The sequence below is a fragment of the Thunnus thynnus genome, chromosome 17 (genome assembly GCF_963924715.1).
Source record: "Thunnus thynnus chromosome 17, fThuThy2.1, whole genome shotgun sequence".
Taxonomy (NCBI): domain Eukaryota; kingdom Metazoa; phylum Chordata; class Actinopteri; order Scombriformes; family Scombridae; genus Thunnus; species Thunnus thynnus.
The window spans coordinates 4,888,855-4,905,829 of NC_089533.1; the positions used below are offsets into that span (position 1 = coordinate 4,888,855).

A 16,975-nucleotide genomic window follows, 5' to 3' on the forward strand; every position below is an offset into this window, starting at 1 on the left:
TAGACACATATTGAAAATGTGCATAAAAAAGTAGATGCTTACTGTTGAATCCCTACATACAAGAAAGTCCACATAGTGTTTTTACCTAATTACACATATCTATTAAGCTGTTTCTTGCACGGCACATATGCAATGTAATTTTTGATACAATAGCCCATTGATTTCAGATAAAAGTAGACAACACACCCAGTTCTTGCACTCAAGAAAATCTTGTGGGCAGATCGTTAAATCCTAAACTGTGACTGTGAAGGGACCAAAAAAATCCTGCACAGTCAGCCATTTGTACTTACTCTATTCATGATGTTTTGGTTCTCGCCTTCATCAGGAAATGTTCAAAGTAAATTGAGTACAAGTGATTTTTTGATCCTTTCACAGACAAAAGTAGACAAAGGCAGCTCCTCATTTCTAGTTGGCAACTGTTTTACCAGATTCTGCTGGCTGGAACGACATCTGTCACTAGCAGATTTTATCAACTGTAGTAAGATGGCTGATAACGTTAGCTCGATGAGTTGGTTTAAAATGCTGTCAGCGACGGATTCTTTAATGTTTCTACCTGACTTGTAGTAAAGAATCTCATAAAACTCATCCCTAAATATGCACTTGACGCTATATACAAGATGCTAAAAGATTAAATTCAGGCAACGAATCAGTATCCTCACCAGTTGATGATCTGTGTTGAAGACGTGGAAATAAAGAAACAGCATTGTTTTTGTATATTGGACTGTATATCTAGGTCTAATATTACAGGTATGAAGAAGAAAAATATAATATCTCACTGTTATTTCACTCTTAACATATCCCTGTTTGGCTGTTTAGCTTTATTGTATGTATCGTATTATCAAACATTTCATATGACAAGAGAAAAGGCTTTGAGGATGAAAACTACACTAACTGATGTGTTTGGCAAACGTAACGCTATCTTGGGTAACAGTGGCTGGTGTTGCTTGAGTGTAAACGTACCTAAATCCAGTAAAGAGCAGGACAGAGCTGCTAATGATAGCATCCAAGACCGGCTTCCACACAGCAGAGAAATACTACACAGGAGTTGTGCTAGTTGTGAACGGGGATTCATTAAATATAACCTGTAACCCCACTTAGTAATGTAATTAGCTCACGTAATGATATTCTAACTCTCAGCCTTGGAGCTAATGCTGCGTAGTTACTGTAGGTAGTAAGCTTGTTAGCCGGACATGTGCCAATGATTGCGGCTTAACGTTACAGAAGACATACTTTTGCTTCTGTGATTTAGGTTTTGGAACGGCTTAAAAAACCACACCACCCTCCACTGTTTACTATCACTGAAGCTATCCCGGCTATGAAAATGATTTCCAGCTAAAAACTTTTGGCTCCATCTCTGCTCCACTGCATTAGGTGACCTAATCAGTGGGTTTAGGCAGACTCCATCCCACATGGCTTCTTTTTGTTGTTGTCTGCTGAAAAAGAGATTTTCTTGGCTCACGCATCACTGTTACTGTATGTTTACCTTTCAAACACTCTTACACAATGACCTTGGAGAGAAGCCTCAACTCGAGAATAAACAACTCAATGATATGGATTAAAAATAGATTAAAGGATGAGTACAGGATCGGTGCGTGGATGTCAGTAGCCATCATGAAAAGGCTGTAATTACTCTTGTAATAGATGTAGGTACAGTAAATCTGCGGATTATGCTGAATGACTCATTGTTTCTACGTTCATACATGCTGCTTGATGTGTGTGTGTGTGTTTGCGTGACGCAGGCCCGTAAAGCCCTGGCAGACAGGCAGAAGGATCTGGAGGTGAAGACCCAGCAGCTGGAGATCAAACTCAGCAACAAGACGGAGGAGGACATAAAGAAGGCCCGGCGGAAATCCACACAAGCAGGTCAGAGGTCACAGAGTCGGAGCTTAAATAAGAGTTGGTTACAGCAAAACTTTGAAACATTTGCCAGATGTTACTAAATAACTTTACTGAGACACAGGGGAGCTGCAATGTTTGTTATGAGAGAGAATATATAGTACAGTAATCTGAACCAAAAGCAGAAAAAACTACAAAACTCAAACTCAAGGTGTCAAAGACTGTGTAGTAAAGCTAGAAGAAGGTGAATCAAAACAAAAACAAGTGTCACATGTTTAGCTAAAGTGAGGGTAACCACAATCTGGTACAATATCATCTGTTTTTGTGACATTTTGGGAAATACACATATTCACTTTCTTGCTGAGAATTAGATGAGCAGATTGATAGCACTCTCTATCATCTTTTCATGAATTATCCTACAGATGCATCTCTGTCATAACAACTTTTTTGCGGTTTTTCATTACCTTAAAGTCCAACTGAAATTAAATTGCTTTTTTTTCTTGTCTGCTACAGCATACATATTCACCAATAAAGTATTTGCATAAAGCAGTAACAGTTTGGCAGAGCAGACAGTCACACTGAGCCTGATTGCATCCTGCTACACAACACAAGAACCACAGACTCTGAACAACAACCCAAATTAGCTTTCCTGCTAAAGTCTCATTATCTAACCCACAAACATAAACACAAGTCTTGTCCTACACCTTCGCTTGTTGAACGAGCTGCCAAACAAACATTCACCAGGGAAAAGTGCACCGCCAAAACTCAGCAGGCTTAGCAGGCTGGATCGCTAATTAGCTGCTCAACTGCAGCACATTAAACAGCGTGTAAACATACCTGCAAATGTCACTTCTCTCGGTTTGTTTATATGCTGATGTGGTTATTTACTCTTCAATACCAGTGCTAATAACACACAGTCTGCCCATGACTTATAGCCACAGTACAAGTTCATTTATTTTGCCTCTTGTTTCGTACGGGGTTAGCCTGCCAGCTAATGTCAACCGAACACAGACACCGACACATCCTTCCAGTCAGCTGAGACAAAAAGGAGCATTTCTCATAATTCTCCAAAGACCTTTTTTCTTCATTTTAATAATACAAAACTATTAACAATACATTTTTAAAAGAACACATGGGGGATGACTAAATGTGATTTCTGTTGGATCTTAAATTGAAGAAACTAGAAAGACAAACACAGCAAAATAAATAAATCCTGCCTGAGATATTCTGTGTTTGACATTTTAATAATAAATAGGAGGAGTTCATGTTGTAATTGTTCTCTCATATAATCCTGCTTCAGTACAGGAAAAGTACTGCAGGAACGTATGTCCTTTCTCTCTTCCACTCAGTAGATTAGTCACAGTCCACAGCACTAATCAATAGCACCCATAAGGCAAAGTTAAATGATGTCAGCCTTGTGTCGGTGATCACCGCTACCACCTCAAGGTTAGACCAAATGTCGTTATGGCTCACTGCACACGCTGCCAAAGACAGAGATGTGTTTTTACCTTCACTGAAATGAATTTTAATAAGCCTCAGAGATGTTTTCTGTTTTACTATCTCACACATCTCCCTGTTTTTAGGATGAAAGGAGCAGAAATATCTTGCAGCATTTCAATTACATCTAATTTGGATTTGGGAGAGAGATATTTATAACTAGAAAAAAATATATACGGTACCAGGAAAGTGTGTCCAAACCTTTGACTGGTACTTGGAAGGTGACATTTAAAGAATTTATATAGAAACTTAGGTGATATTTACAGTGTTATTACAGTGTGAAGCCAATCTGACCTGCTGTTCAGTGTGGTGTCGTACTGGAATAAATAATCAGTATTAATTAATATCTAACCTTTCATATTCAGGTATGAATCAGGTTCTATACTGCTACATATGGTCTTTATGCTTGGCATGTGGAGTTTGGGGTCACCAGTACTCCCAGCCAATCAGTGTAGTCAGCAATTAGGTTTAACCATGGGCCAGTTTTCTTCTGCACTGTTTAATGGGGGGCCGACATTAAGGCACAGTAAAAAAAAACAACCCGATATAGTTTTTATAAGTTTTGTTTATGTCTTTAAATTTATTCAAGTTTAAAATTGACTTATAAAACAGATTTAGGGCTGTATCTGAGGGCAGATGTCATAATTCAAGTGACGGCTAACAGAGCTACAGCAGTTTATGTTAATACTCATTTGGCAAAAAATGACTCATAAACATGAACATATCTTCTGCATTACATTACGAGAATAGAAATGTAATTGATATGTTACCCAGCACTCAATAAATAGTGGCCTGCCTCATTTATTGCATACATTTATTGGGATTTATGTGAGCTGTGTTTACATTGTTATCTACTGTAGATTTATGGAAAGTCATATAAAAGATTTGTTATAATCTATAAAAGGGCACATGTTTAGTGTAATGGATGGTTAATAATGTTGTGTTAATAAAACCCAAGGAGCCTGTTTAAGAAGAGATCAGTGTGGTGCACTGTAAACCAAGTTTTCACCAAAATAGGAAACACTGTACAACACGATAAAAATCAGAGGAGAGCTTGTACATGGTAAAAAGCCATTTTAACAGGAACATGTCCACATTAAACCATGATTCCTCTGAGATGGAGTGATTCCTGAGCACCCTCTGCTGACCATGAAGGGTTTTGCTTCATGTGTACTGCATATTATGCACTCCTACCAACAACAACAGACATGCAGAGATGATCAGAGCGACCTACTTAACCAAATTACCTTGTAAATGCTGATTACTCTTTCCTTGAGGACTGACAGCACACCTTTGTTGACCCTGACCTCTCCTTCACATTCCTGTCTATGTTTTCCAGGAGATGATCTGATGCGCTGCGTGGATCTCTACAACCAAACCCAGTCCAAGTGGTTTGAAGAAATGGTCACCACCAGCATGGTAAAACCCTCTCTGTCGAGTTCCAAATAAAAGTTTGCGGCTGTTTGACTCTGTTTCTGACTATAAACATTTGTCTTCCTGCCACTTCAGGAGCTGGAGAAACTGGAGGTTGAACGGATCGAATGGATTCAGCAACATTTACGCCAGTACACCACTCTGAGGCACGAAACGGACATGTTCAATCAGAGTGTGAGTCTGTCTTCCTTTACTTACATTTTTCTGTAGATGTACTGTACCAAAAGTAGGTACTACAACAGGGAGTAGAGTAGAAATGTAGAGGCTAAACCCAACGAATATCAATTTATCTCCCTTTGCACCATGCATACATCACAAATCATAAAATCTATATAACCTAAATTCATAGTGGCCAAACTGATGTAGGTTATATGAGATTATATGGCTTGTTTAGACGGGGTAAAACATTAATCCATCAATCAAACAGTACAATTAATAACAATAGTAGTTATACTAGTATTAAGTAATATCAAACTGTTGTGCGCCATGAATATTGAGTATTTTACCGAAAACAACCCTTAACACATTGTGTTTAAATTGGAAATTATTTGCATTTCTCTAGAAGTCCCCAACCCATACCTTTTTACTAACAGCTAATGAATAGATCAGTAACTGAGCAAACCATTATTAGACTTGCCAGTGATTGCAACTGGCTTTGATGTGATTTGCGTGCCACTTCAGCCGAGAGTGTAGAGCCCTCGGTGTTCCCCTGTCAGCCTTTCATCCAGCACGCTGCCTGTCATCACTCTGCGCCTCAGAGAAGCCCACCCAGACGCTCTGCTTATTTAGGAGACCAGAGTAAACCCTGTAAATCTAACGAGACGTATTCTGTCAGCACTGTGAATCTACCATAACAAGGGTGTTTCTGTGTGTGCTGGCTGACAAATTCCACAGAGATGAAACACACACCAGAAACTCAATATGATGAAATACTAGAAGAATGTACATTTCAAGTCATGATATTTTGTCATATTAACTGATTGTTGATGCCAGAAAACTGAAAGAGTAACCCAGAAAAATAAAATAGTGAGCCAATGATGAGCTGTTCTGTTAGCGTAACTACTGTTACGCTAGCTAGTTAGCCAGACACGCTAAAGTTTGCAGTTCACGTTAATCCATTCCTTACACTTTTGCTCTTGTGTTTTTGGTTTTGGAAAATGTTAAAAATGAAACCTTGAACCGTCAAAACTGTTTAAATACCATGTATAACTCTTTCTACAGCTCCACGCGCACCGCTTCTAGAGAGCCGAAAGTCCTGACATTATATCCTAGCTAGCCTTTGCTCCACTAGCCACTGTAACTCGATGCAACCCATTTAGCATTTCTTTCATTGATCATTATAAAAAATTAAAATGTGTTCCTAACTTTTCCACATTCTAAGGCAAATTGGCTCCATTATAGCACTTGCAATTCGAATTTGAAACCTTTGTGATTTTTAAGAAATTATAGCTACCATGACTTGAAACTTGAAAATTCACCAACACTACCCTCTGATATCTTTTAAAAACCTTTTTTGCTGTAATTCCTATTGCCTCAAAAACAATATCCCATCGTCTCTGTCCTGCTGTTTTACAGACAGGTCTGAAATAACCACAGACACTTGACTCGTCTGCGGCCTGTGACGTTTAACCCTCAATGGTCTAAAGTGTGTGGGAAATTCTGTTCATCAAAAAACTGAAATACTGAATAAACAACAATATTCAATCTTATTTTTTATTTATTTTTTTTAAAAAGCCATCTTTCTCTAAGCATATGGAATGACCAACTAGACATACTGTTTAGAAAGGCTATGTTTGGATTTTTTTGTGGATTTTTAGTTATTTACGTCACCACAAATGTCAGTGAATGAGACAGGCCTGCAGTGCCTAGATGCAGTTGATAAACTAAGACTGGACAATTGCTAGGGGAATTGGTTTTCAAGATAGTTTGTCATGGTCTTGAGACCAAGTAGTTGTTGAGAACTCTTGCTTTGGACCAGAGTGTTAGATGGACAAGCCAACAAAGTGACTCCTCTACTTATTCTGTACACTTTATCTGATGCACAGTCCTGCACCCAGGCGGTTTGTCTTATTTTGAATGCCCTCGACACAACCTTTCACCATTCAGTTCACGTCCTGTCAAGTAATAGAAAGTCACTGATGAAACTGTAATGTAGGCTAGCAGCTAGCACATCAAAATGCTTGATGTAAAGACAAAAGTAGCCAGCGGTGAATACAAAATTGTGGACAATACCTCATCGAACACTAAGTCAGACATATAGGAGAAATTTGGTGTGATCAGAGACTGTGAGAACAACACTGTTAGTGGCTTTGCTGATTGTAAAAAGTGCCAAAAAGTATTAGCTTTTGATAGCTGCAAACTAGGCACATTGTCGCCAAGGAAACACATCAACTGCTGCAGGAGCACAGGTGCACTTTTATAAGAACACAACTCTAAAACCAGCAAAACAGTGGACAAAGAGGCCAAGACCCAGTTAGCAGGTAAATTTGCTGTTGTATTTTTGTATACACCAGGCTATGTTGCCCATGTGTTTACTTACAGATTTGGGTCAGGACTTACATTAACAGGATAATTGTTGGTAATAGGTTGGTTCTAGTAGCTTTACAGGTGCAGGTTTGCAAAATTGGACCCGTGCAAGACTCTGATCTGACATGTTGAGGCAATAATAATAAATGTACTGAATATACAAATGTGTATGTTTATTTCTAGACGGTGGAGCCAGTCGACCAGCTGCTGCAGAACGTGGATCCAGCCAAAGACAGAGAGCTGTGGGTGAAGGAGAATAACACCGGTGAGGTTCGGCCCGTGGATATGGACATTTAGACCATCCTGACCTGGCTTCAGCCATTCTGTCCTCAGTATTATAACACATCCACAGAGTCCCAGAACACTTCTAATAACACTGATCCAGGGACAGTGCATGTTCAGACCGCTGAGGTCTGCTCATCCTGACTGGAATAACAGGAGCAAAGGTTCACACTTAACGCAGTCTGAGGCCAGAAAAACAGTAATGGATCAACCGTAAAAGTACCAGCATGTTCCTTCTAAATTTTAACCCTGTCATAATCAACATTAGCTTATTGAATGCCATTTAACATATTCTGCTGTATACCTGTTGTAAAGTTGAGACTATTAAAAAATTATATGTATTTTGAATCGTTTAGTTTAGCTTCAATCAACACTTTTCCAGTTTGAGTAAACCAAACACACACACACAAAAAAAGTCTGATTATTGATATTGCCTTTATTTTAGATACGGATATTGAAGCATATTGAAATCTTAGAATGAATATGATATATTTTCATATTTTGCTGGTTCATTTTGGTGGAAATGCATGTTTTGAATATCTTGCTTTTACTGTATATGGAGAGCTGCACAATTTGTGGAACCATGATGGTTGTTTTGGTATAGTGCAAGAGTTTAATTCACTGAATTTACACAAGGTATTCTCTATCTTGTAAGTGACTAAGAATCAATTTAGGAGCTTTTTCACAATACATGAGAATTCGCATGTACAGCGTTAATATCCAGTAACCTCAGTTGTTTAGGGAAAAAAAAAAACCACACACACACACAGTGTTACAGGATGTGAAATTGATTTTGCTCGCCACAAGTCCCAACATGTGGTCAATCGAATTTAGGCCAGGGTCTATTTGGATCAGTCCGGAGGAAAAAGGTGGTCCAAGTTACACTGAAACACCTTTTAGTGCCTAACGGTTATATACCTGGAATGTCCTTGATATATCCTATCTGCATCAGTGTACATTTGTACATACAGGCTAGATGTATTTTGCTGTCAAATGTTAAACAGGCCTCAGATCTTTGGGCCGATGAGGTGTTTGTACTGTACAATGTTGTTTGTCTTATTTTTGGTAAATGTACAGAGAATATCCTCACGATGGTGTTTGGTAAAAGGGGCAACATGCAGCAGAAAGCAAAATTCACCAAATTACATATTGCAAAAGAGAAGATAAGGTAGGGAATTTTTAAATTTCACCAGTCATATGAATTGATCTGATGATCAATCCAGTGGAGCAAAAGCCACCTGACTCATCCCACCGATAAAACACATTTTATCAGAGATTGCATGTACCTACAGTATGTGTCTGTGTTTACATGTGTATGTGTGTGTGTGTCTGTCTTTGTCTTTACATTTTGTTGTGGTCTGTCTGTTCTGGATTTATTTGGATTATTACCTTTCTGTGGCCGTTCTTTAAAAGGACAAAGCCGATCAAATCACAAGTTGTAATCCAATCCAGTTTCCAGGCACAAGAAAAGAATTGTTATGAAAAAAAAAAATGAATGCTTACCTGCCTTATCACCAACACATTAAGAATGCGTAATGTGCATTAAATTCACTTTGTGTAACATTATTTTTTGTGTTAAATGAATCAGGTAAACTGGATTCAATATGATCAGACCAGACTTTGCTTTGACGCTAATCCCAAACTGCTCCATGCGCAGGTTTAAAATAGCATATCTGTTGTAGAGTTTTATCAGTGTTTGTCAATGTTGTGCACTAAATGTGACAAGTTATTATGTTCCAACTAAATGTTCTTGACAAAGAATCAACAATTTCATGATGAAGTAACGGTTGAGTTAACTGCCCTTCTGTGATGAACATTTTCATGACGTGCATTAAAATCCGATGTTCCCCATGTTTTAAGAATGTTTAATCATAGGTGACCTCTGTCCAGACAGTGTACTGTGGAATGCAGTGTCCAAAATAAATCTCCTCTTTGAAAAAATTAAATATCATGGTGTCGTTATGTAACTGTATTGGGAAGTTAGGATTTCAGAAATGGCAAATAATATTTTCATGGTTTTCAACTATTGTTTCATGCAGAGGAACACACACACACACACAGTATCTGACCCTTCTGTTTGATCAGCTGAAATTTTGTACCTTTTGGTCGGCTCATGGGGGGCACCAAACGCTGCTGGATCCAGTCCAGTACAGATTGGAAAGGAAAGTAAGGCAGGTGGATGGACACTGATACAGTATTCTGCCAGGTGTTAACCTGGAGTTAAAACTGGCTTCAGGACAAGATGATGCAAAGCCAACCACCCGTTCAGCAGAGCAGTATATGAGCAACTAGACTTTGATTGTATGTGCTCAGAGTCTAAATACTGCTGCACATAATGATTAATTTCATGATCAGTTGACCTGCTGATTATTTTCTCAATTAATCAGTTAGTTGTTGGTTTATAAAATGTCAGAAAACCGTAAAAAACTGTCTGTTTCCCATAATCCAGGTTGATGTCCTCAAATGTTTTGTTTTGTCTCAACCGACACTCTACAACCCAAATATAGTCAGTTTACTATAATAGAAGATTAAAGAAAACCAGAAAATATTCAAATCTGAGTCAATGAGCCACATCTGAATGACATGTTCCTCATATCACAAAGGGTTTGGTCACTAAGCATGTGCAGGAGTGCAGTTTTGTTTACAGGGCTTCACTAGCTTGTTGTGCTAAATATCACAACCTAATATTAAAGTTGAGATGAAATCCTTGGTCATATTGTGCACCTATTCAACAATATATGCCAATTTCTTTTTACTCTTATGTCAAAATCCAAGCATGTTTTCTTCCTGTAAAACTAAATATGACGTGTCCTTACACATGCTTAAACCAACCAATAATATCACGACATCCACCCATCAATCAATCTTTCAGCAGCGGAGAGAGACGCCTACATTTCAGTGTTCCAATCAAATTCACCCCAACGTTATGTGCCACCTTTCTATCCTGTTTCACTCTCAAAACGCTGTTTCATCTGGACTTTAAAGTTACTTACAATGAATGAGAGTTTGTAATATGTAGCACAACAAGCTAGTGTAGCACTGTAAACAAAACAGTGTTCCTGCACATGCTCAGTGGCGTCTTCTTTACACAGAACTACTCTCCGGAGACTGAAAACAGGATCACTGTTATTACTCCTTGTAGCTATTTCTGACCAAACTCTTTGTGATGAAGGAACATGTCACCCAGTGCAGCGGTGTGGCTCATTGATGTGTTTTTAATAGTTTTTTTTGACAACAACGGAGGTTTACAGCTCACAGGAATAAGATATATCAGACTTTGGATACACACACGATACTTATAAGTAGATGAATTCATTGTTCTGCACATGAGATTAGTTGACAATAGATGACAATAATCATAGTCATCCTTATCCTTTAATGGTATGACACAAAAATAATAAATTCATTCATTCATTAATCACTTAGCTTGCTAGAAATATCGATAACAGGACACTAAATGAAAACAAAGATGACAAAAAAGTGGCAGTGAGATTAGATTTGAAATTAAAGTTGGACTGTGCAAAGTATAGAAGCCATCCAGAGGCGCGTATTCAAGCAGTGTATCCTTCACTGTGCCAAACCCATATTATCCTAACTAGACACTTGAGTAAGGTTGTTTGTCTCAACTGACCTTCAGCTCCTAATAGGATTGGCTGATACAGGTGGATTGTTAACCTGAGCCTAATTCCTTTCATAAGGAGCTCTCGTCCCGAGTTTCTTGCTGTCAACCTAATGAATGAATCCAGGTGTGAAAAAACATGCTGTTACGCTGCCAGACACGAGAGAGTAAATTGGCTAGCATGGTGGGGGGGAGGGGTCATCGTTCAAACATTGTTAAATGGGATATAGAGGCTTATAAAGATGTTGTTGCACTACATGTTTAATACAGAACCACAGTGTAATCGCACAAAACTCACGGCTTAAAATGCCATTTCCAGAGATCCTCAGTTGCTGTTTTCTAGTATCAAACGATTTCTGAACAAAACTGCAACACTGTTTGGCTGGTTGCTAAGACCAAGAAAGAAAAAAAGAGCAGCGTGGGTCAAGCGGACAAGCAGCCAGATCATGTAAGAGTGTAAACATAAGAATAAAACAGTCTTAAAAGCACAAGAAGGGCCTTTTTTCCTGCCTGTGTAACTATTGCTTCTTCTCTTTCAGCTTGTCTTTAATTTTCTGTGGTTCATCGTATTGTATCAACCGCAGGATGTCCTTGTTGTCCATCACACCTTGAATGAATTCTCCCTCTGAGATTTTATCTGTGAAAGGACAAAAACAGAACAAGTAGAGCGGCGTCAACACATCTGGCTGCATGTGAAGGTACAGTATAGAGAAGGTTTAAAGCAGCTGGTAAAGAGTTAAAAAATTTGTATGTTACCGTTGTCCTTTTTCCCGAAGAATTCCCAGATTTTTTCAGCCCTCTTCTCCGGCGTGTTTTCATCCTCGGGGAGGTTGTCCTGGTCATCAGCAGGAATCATGTTGAATATTGACTGCATGAAAGTAATTTTATAAGATGTATTCAACAGTTCATACTCAAATTCATCATGAAATACAAAATAATCACACAAAATAACACCTTAAAGTCTTCAAAATATCCATGAACCTCAATTTGGTGTTGAAAATATGAGAAAATTAATCAATTTTGATAATCAGTTGATAGTCTAATTAATTTATCAAGCAAAAATGCCAAAAATTTGCTGGGTCCAGATTGTCAAATGTGACAATTTACTGCTTTTCTCTGCTTTGTATAACTGTAAGTTTTTACAGACTACTAGATTAATCAAGAAAATAATATGTAGATTATTTAATAATTGATATAATAATAATGATGATAATAATTGATAAATGATGAAAATACAATTAGCGGTAGCAGCACTTGCCTTGGTAATTAGCCTGGTTATTATTCTGTAGAGTCATTATTGTATATTGTGTGTACATATAAGGATTTAAACCTATGTCATAAAATCAACAACATTATGGATTCATTACAGTCTCATTCATCACAAGGCAGAAGTGCTAAATTCATTCCATTAAAGAAATTTAGCTATGAGAAATAAAGTCCAATGGACCATCTTGTTTTCATTGTTTATCCATATAAAAGGTTTTTTATACAGAGGCCGAATGGAAGTCAAAGTGAGTAATTACTGCAGGGAAACAGGACATTTCTATCAAATATGTACAGAATATAATATCAAATATACTTCAGGTTGTTAGCAGTAAATAGATAATGTTTTCTGTTCCAGCGTGATCAAAGAAGAAGGTATAAGTACCCTAACAATCTCTAGGATTTCATTTTTGTTGATGGTTCCATTCCCGTCCACATCATACAGGGCAAAGGCCCACTCCAGCTTCTGCAGAGTCTTTCCACCGGAGGTGAGGTGCAGAGCGACAATGTACTCCTTAAAGTCCAAAGTGCCATCTGCATTGGTGTCAAAACTCCGGAATACATGCCGAGCGTAGGCTGTGGGGTCTGCGTTCGGGAAGAAGCTGGCGTAGATGCCTTCAAACTGCTGCTTGCTGATCTTCCCGCTGGGACACTCCTTCAGGAAGGACTGGTACCAGGTGCAGAGCTCAGCCTCGGAGTATTTGGTGTTGGACTTCAGGTCTTCCAGGATCTCCTTCGACAAAGCACTGCTCTTTGTATTCCCCATGCTGCAAACTGGCTTTCACAAAGCTGAAATTCTTCTTCTTGTTCTTCTTCTTGTTTTTCTGTCCTCCTGCTCCTCGCGGTTTGGCGGTAAAACCTCTGCGGTGCTCGTACGGGTTTCTGCCTTGTGTTCGCCCTGGCAGCCCCTCAAGGTGCCAAATGGGATTATGGTCATCGCATCTCTAAATCCAGACAGCTGTCTTGAAGATTAAGGGGATAACCACGTCACACCATTATGACACCTCTTTAAAGACACAGTTAAATACTGTAGGTACAAGCAGATGATTAAACACAACAGGTGGCTAACACTTTAAAGGTCAACATCTGGGAGACTTTTTATGCCTTTTGCAGCATTTTATTGCTTACACTACAGTACCATCTGCCATCCCTGGGCAACAACGCACTAATAATAATAATATTTAGTTATATAACCCTCATCCTACCAACATATTACCATACAAGGACTACCAACTGGGGTCCACGGGGACCCCAAAGAATAAGCAACCATCATAGCAAAATGTTATTTCTTCTCAAAACATTATTAGTTATGTAATTAATGTCTGAATATATATATATATATATATATATATATATATATATATATATATACATATATATTATTATTTTAGGGAAAATTACAGTTGATTTGCATACTGTGTAAAACAAAAATATAAACTTTTCTTTAATACAAATTGCAGCTTTTATCCCAAGTACAATCTTTCCACAAAGCCTTCAAAATGACTGACAGAGGGGCCCCCCCACCCTACCTCACCCCACCCTGATAGAGTGTGATACTTTAAATTAGGACCCATGGCAAACATGAACTCAATAAATAGTTACATGTATTACAAAAAAGCATGGACAGCATTAGGTGCTTTTGACCGGGTTCCCTCAGAACCCTAATACACTGGTATTTTTATATAGCACTAATTAAAACAGAAAAAGAAAACAATAATATGAAGTCATCAGGAATAAATTGATTGACAAAGTCTTGTAAAATTGGAATGATAGAATAAAGAGGCACCTGTGAGATAGAACAAAAAGTAAACCTCTGGGGTCTGCAGGTCACCCAGTCGGTAGGATTAAGGATAAAGCTATTCATATAATATGATAGGTAATAAAAGAAGCATGTTATCAAGCCTTTGTATTTTACTGCACATTTATTTTCCTTTACTTTAGCGACTACCCTGCTTCCCTCTCCTCTTTTTACTCTCTTTTCTGACTTCTATCCATCATTTTCATTTTTTATGTTTTAATCCTTTGTTTGTTTTACTTACTTTGTGTTTCTACCAGAATAATAAAGAAAATAATTGGTAGAGTATTTAATAATGAAAATAATGGTGGGAGCCCTTGCCTTGGTTATTATTCTGCAGATTCATGATTGTACACTGTGAGTGCTTGTAAGGATTTAAAACCATGTCACAAAGTCAACAACATTATGGATTACAATGAAAAAACATTAGTTTTTGAACCATGTTTTATCACTGGGGACCTCAAACAGAAGTATAAAAGTAATTTTCTGTAGCGACTTCTGAAACATGTCATTGGTTCAAAATCATGTTTATAAGCAACTCTAATAAAAATTTGTATCAAGCTGATAAATAATGTTTTTAAGCTGTTAAAGAAGGCCAGTTGTCTCTAGATACCCAAACTGATCATTTGATTTAAAAATGCATCATCAGTTAAAAATCTGGTGTATCTGATAGGACGTAACAATGATAATATAATAAAACATTACCAGATTAGTTGCTGTACAATTGTAGGAAAGGTAAAACATACCTGAACTAAGAATATCCACATTTTAAGTGCTCTTACTCACCTTTAAAAGTAGTGAGTAGTGAGGAGAATGTAATGAGTTATATGAAATAAGTTTTCGTAAGTGAATGGGTGAGGAAAGGGAAACAGTTTACCCACCTTTTTTTAAACCATTTTTACCATAACATGAGTCTTGATCTAGATCTAGCTGGGGGGGGGGGGTCATGGTGAAGCTCTGCGTGGTGCGGGCGGGCTGCTCCACCACAATGGGATGAGATTATCTGTGTCTCCAGTGTAATAGTCTCAGGCCAGATTACAAGACCATCTGCTGTAGCGGTGCCGAAACCACAGCAAGTGAAGGTAATTAAAGAACCAAGATGAATGTATGTGCTGTGTAACGGAGTGTTGGAGTTGTGTCTAAGCTATTCTAAGTACTGCACTGACATTTAAACTATACGACAGAGGTGTCAGATGTGCCTCAGAACCCTAAAATCCTGCCGTGCTGATGATGCTTTTTGATGAGAATGTCTGATTAATATTAAATGAGACCTACACCCATATTTATGTATTTAGGATAACAGTGAGAGGACAACAGAATTCATACTGTATGTGTGCGGATCAGATATTGTGACTGGCTTGCAAAGGATCAATTGGAGCCGGTTGTTTTTTCTCAACTGGGACAGATTTCCTGATTTAACTAAAGCTGCTTTCATCCCAATGAATGCATGTTGTTCTCTTATTTTCTATGTTGGCCGATCATTCATTAGAGTGCACTTTTCCCCCCTGCTTTACAGGCTGAAATATAGAATTAAGCAGGTGTTTATGTTTTGTGTGATATTTTCCTTTTCTTGACATTTTTTAAAATATGCTAAAAATATGAGAATGTCATTGGAATAATTACTGACTTCCTCAGTGGATAACTTTATATGTGATTCCTTAAATAACTTTTTAAAGACATGCTGAGTATGTGATTCACTAAAGAAATATAATATACACAAATAGAAATGCACACACAAATATTTTTGTGTAGTTTATTGTGGGTTTCCTATTGTTTCTGACATCTGCAACAACTGAATTTGGGAGCGTTGATCTGGCAATCTGCATATCTAGAAAACCCCAAATCATTGCTTAGTCTTAAGAATATCATCACGTAATTTTACATAATCACATAACATTTAGGTTTTTGTCAAAATGCATGTCGAGCATCCCAGGGGACGGAGAAATAGGCCCACATTCAAATCTATCATCTGGCTGTCGTATACTCTGATATTACAGGGTTTGTCAAAATGAGTCCCCCCTGGCAGGTAGTTATTATGTAAAAAGGATGAGTCAAGGAAATATACACTGTACAACAGGCTTATTGCTTCATTAAGTGTAACACTGGACTTATTCGCCCTGTGTTTACATTTTTATTACATGAAAGCTAATGTTCAGAATAATCTCTTTGTATTCAGGGGAATTACTTTGTGAAACGTTGGCTACGACTTGGTCACTCAATGTACTGCTGTCACGAATTTACTAAGCAGTGAAAAAAAAAATTTCGGATACAAATACTTTTCTCACAAACAAAGCTAAACTAAAGGCTTTGCTGTATGCTCACACTGTCAGATCCTCATGCTAATCTCTGTATTGCTGCTCATATCAGAGTTTTGTACACCTGTTGGTATGCAGCCCATATCTGGTACCACTATAAAATGTTAAAATGGTATAAAATGGCAGTTTAAAACACATACAGATACACAATAAGAAAAAACATTACATGTATTTCACGTGTTATTCAACTACCTAAAGGCACTCCAATATTCAACACATTCTTTATAAACAATAAGTTTAGTTTAAAACTCCTTGCAACACAACAGTTTATTTAAAAAAAACAAAATAAAAACATGTCACTTGTGAGATATCATTTAATATGACCACAGTCAACCGTGGTTGTGTAGGTTGTGTATACATTGTACCTACATGAGTTTGACATGGTCAGAGTTGTGATTTGCAGCTAGA

The 16,975-nt window shown here is 37.8% G+C and overlaps 2 protein-coding genes across 3 annotated transcripts in view; one reads left to right on the forward strand and one right to left on the reverse strand.

The window, feature by feature from the left end:
• gas7a (growth arrest-specific 7a) overlaps positions 1 to 9,521 on the forward strand; it is a 43,208-nt gene extending 33,687 nt beyond the window's left edge. For both annotated transcript variants that reach the window (XM_067616296.1, XM_067616297.1), the window contains 4 exons: positions 1,740 to 1,863; positions 4,673 to 4,752; positions 4,843 to 4,941; positions 7,477 to 9,521. In XM_067616296.1, coding sequence (XP_067472397.1) covers positions 1,740 to 1,863; positions 4,673 to 4,752; positions 4,843 to 4,941; positions 7,477 to 7,590 — 417 coding nt within the window. In that variant the 3' untranslated portion in view covers positions 7,591 to 9,521. The remainder of the gene's footprint in view (positions 1 to 1,739; positions 1,864 to 4,672; positions 4,753 to 4,842; positions 4,942 to 7,476) is intronic.
• Positions 9,522 to 10,123: 602 nt separating this feature from the next.
• LOC137168364 (S-modulin-like) lies at positions 10,124 to 13,697 on the reverse strand. The gene is made up of 3 exons (XM_067570909.1): positions 12,843 to 13,697; positions 11,951 to 12,062; positions 10,124 to 11,831 (listed from the first exon to the last, which is right to left on the reverse strand). The coding sequence occupies exons 1-3, from the start codon at positions 13,221 to 13,223 to the stop codon at positions 11,713 to 11,715; spliced, it is 612 nt and encodes a 203-aa protein (XP_067427010.1). The 5' UTR covers positions 13,224 to 13,697; the 3' UTR covers positions 10,124 to 11,712.
• Positions 13,698 to 16,975: the final 3,278 nt, after the last annotated feature.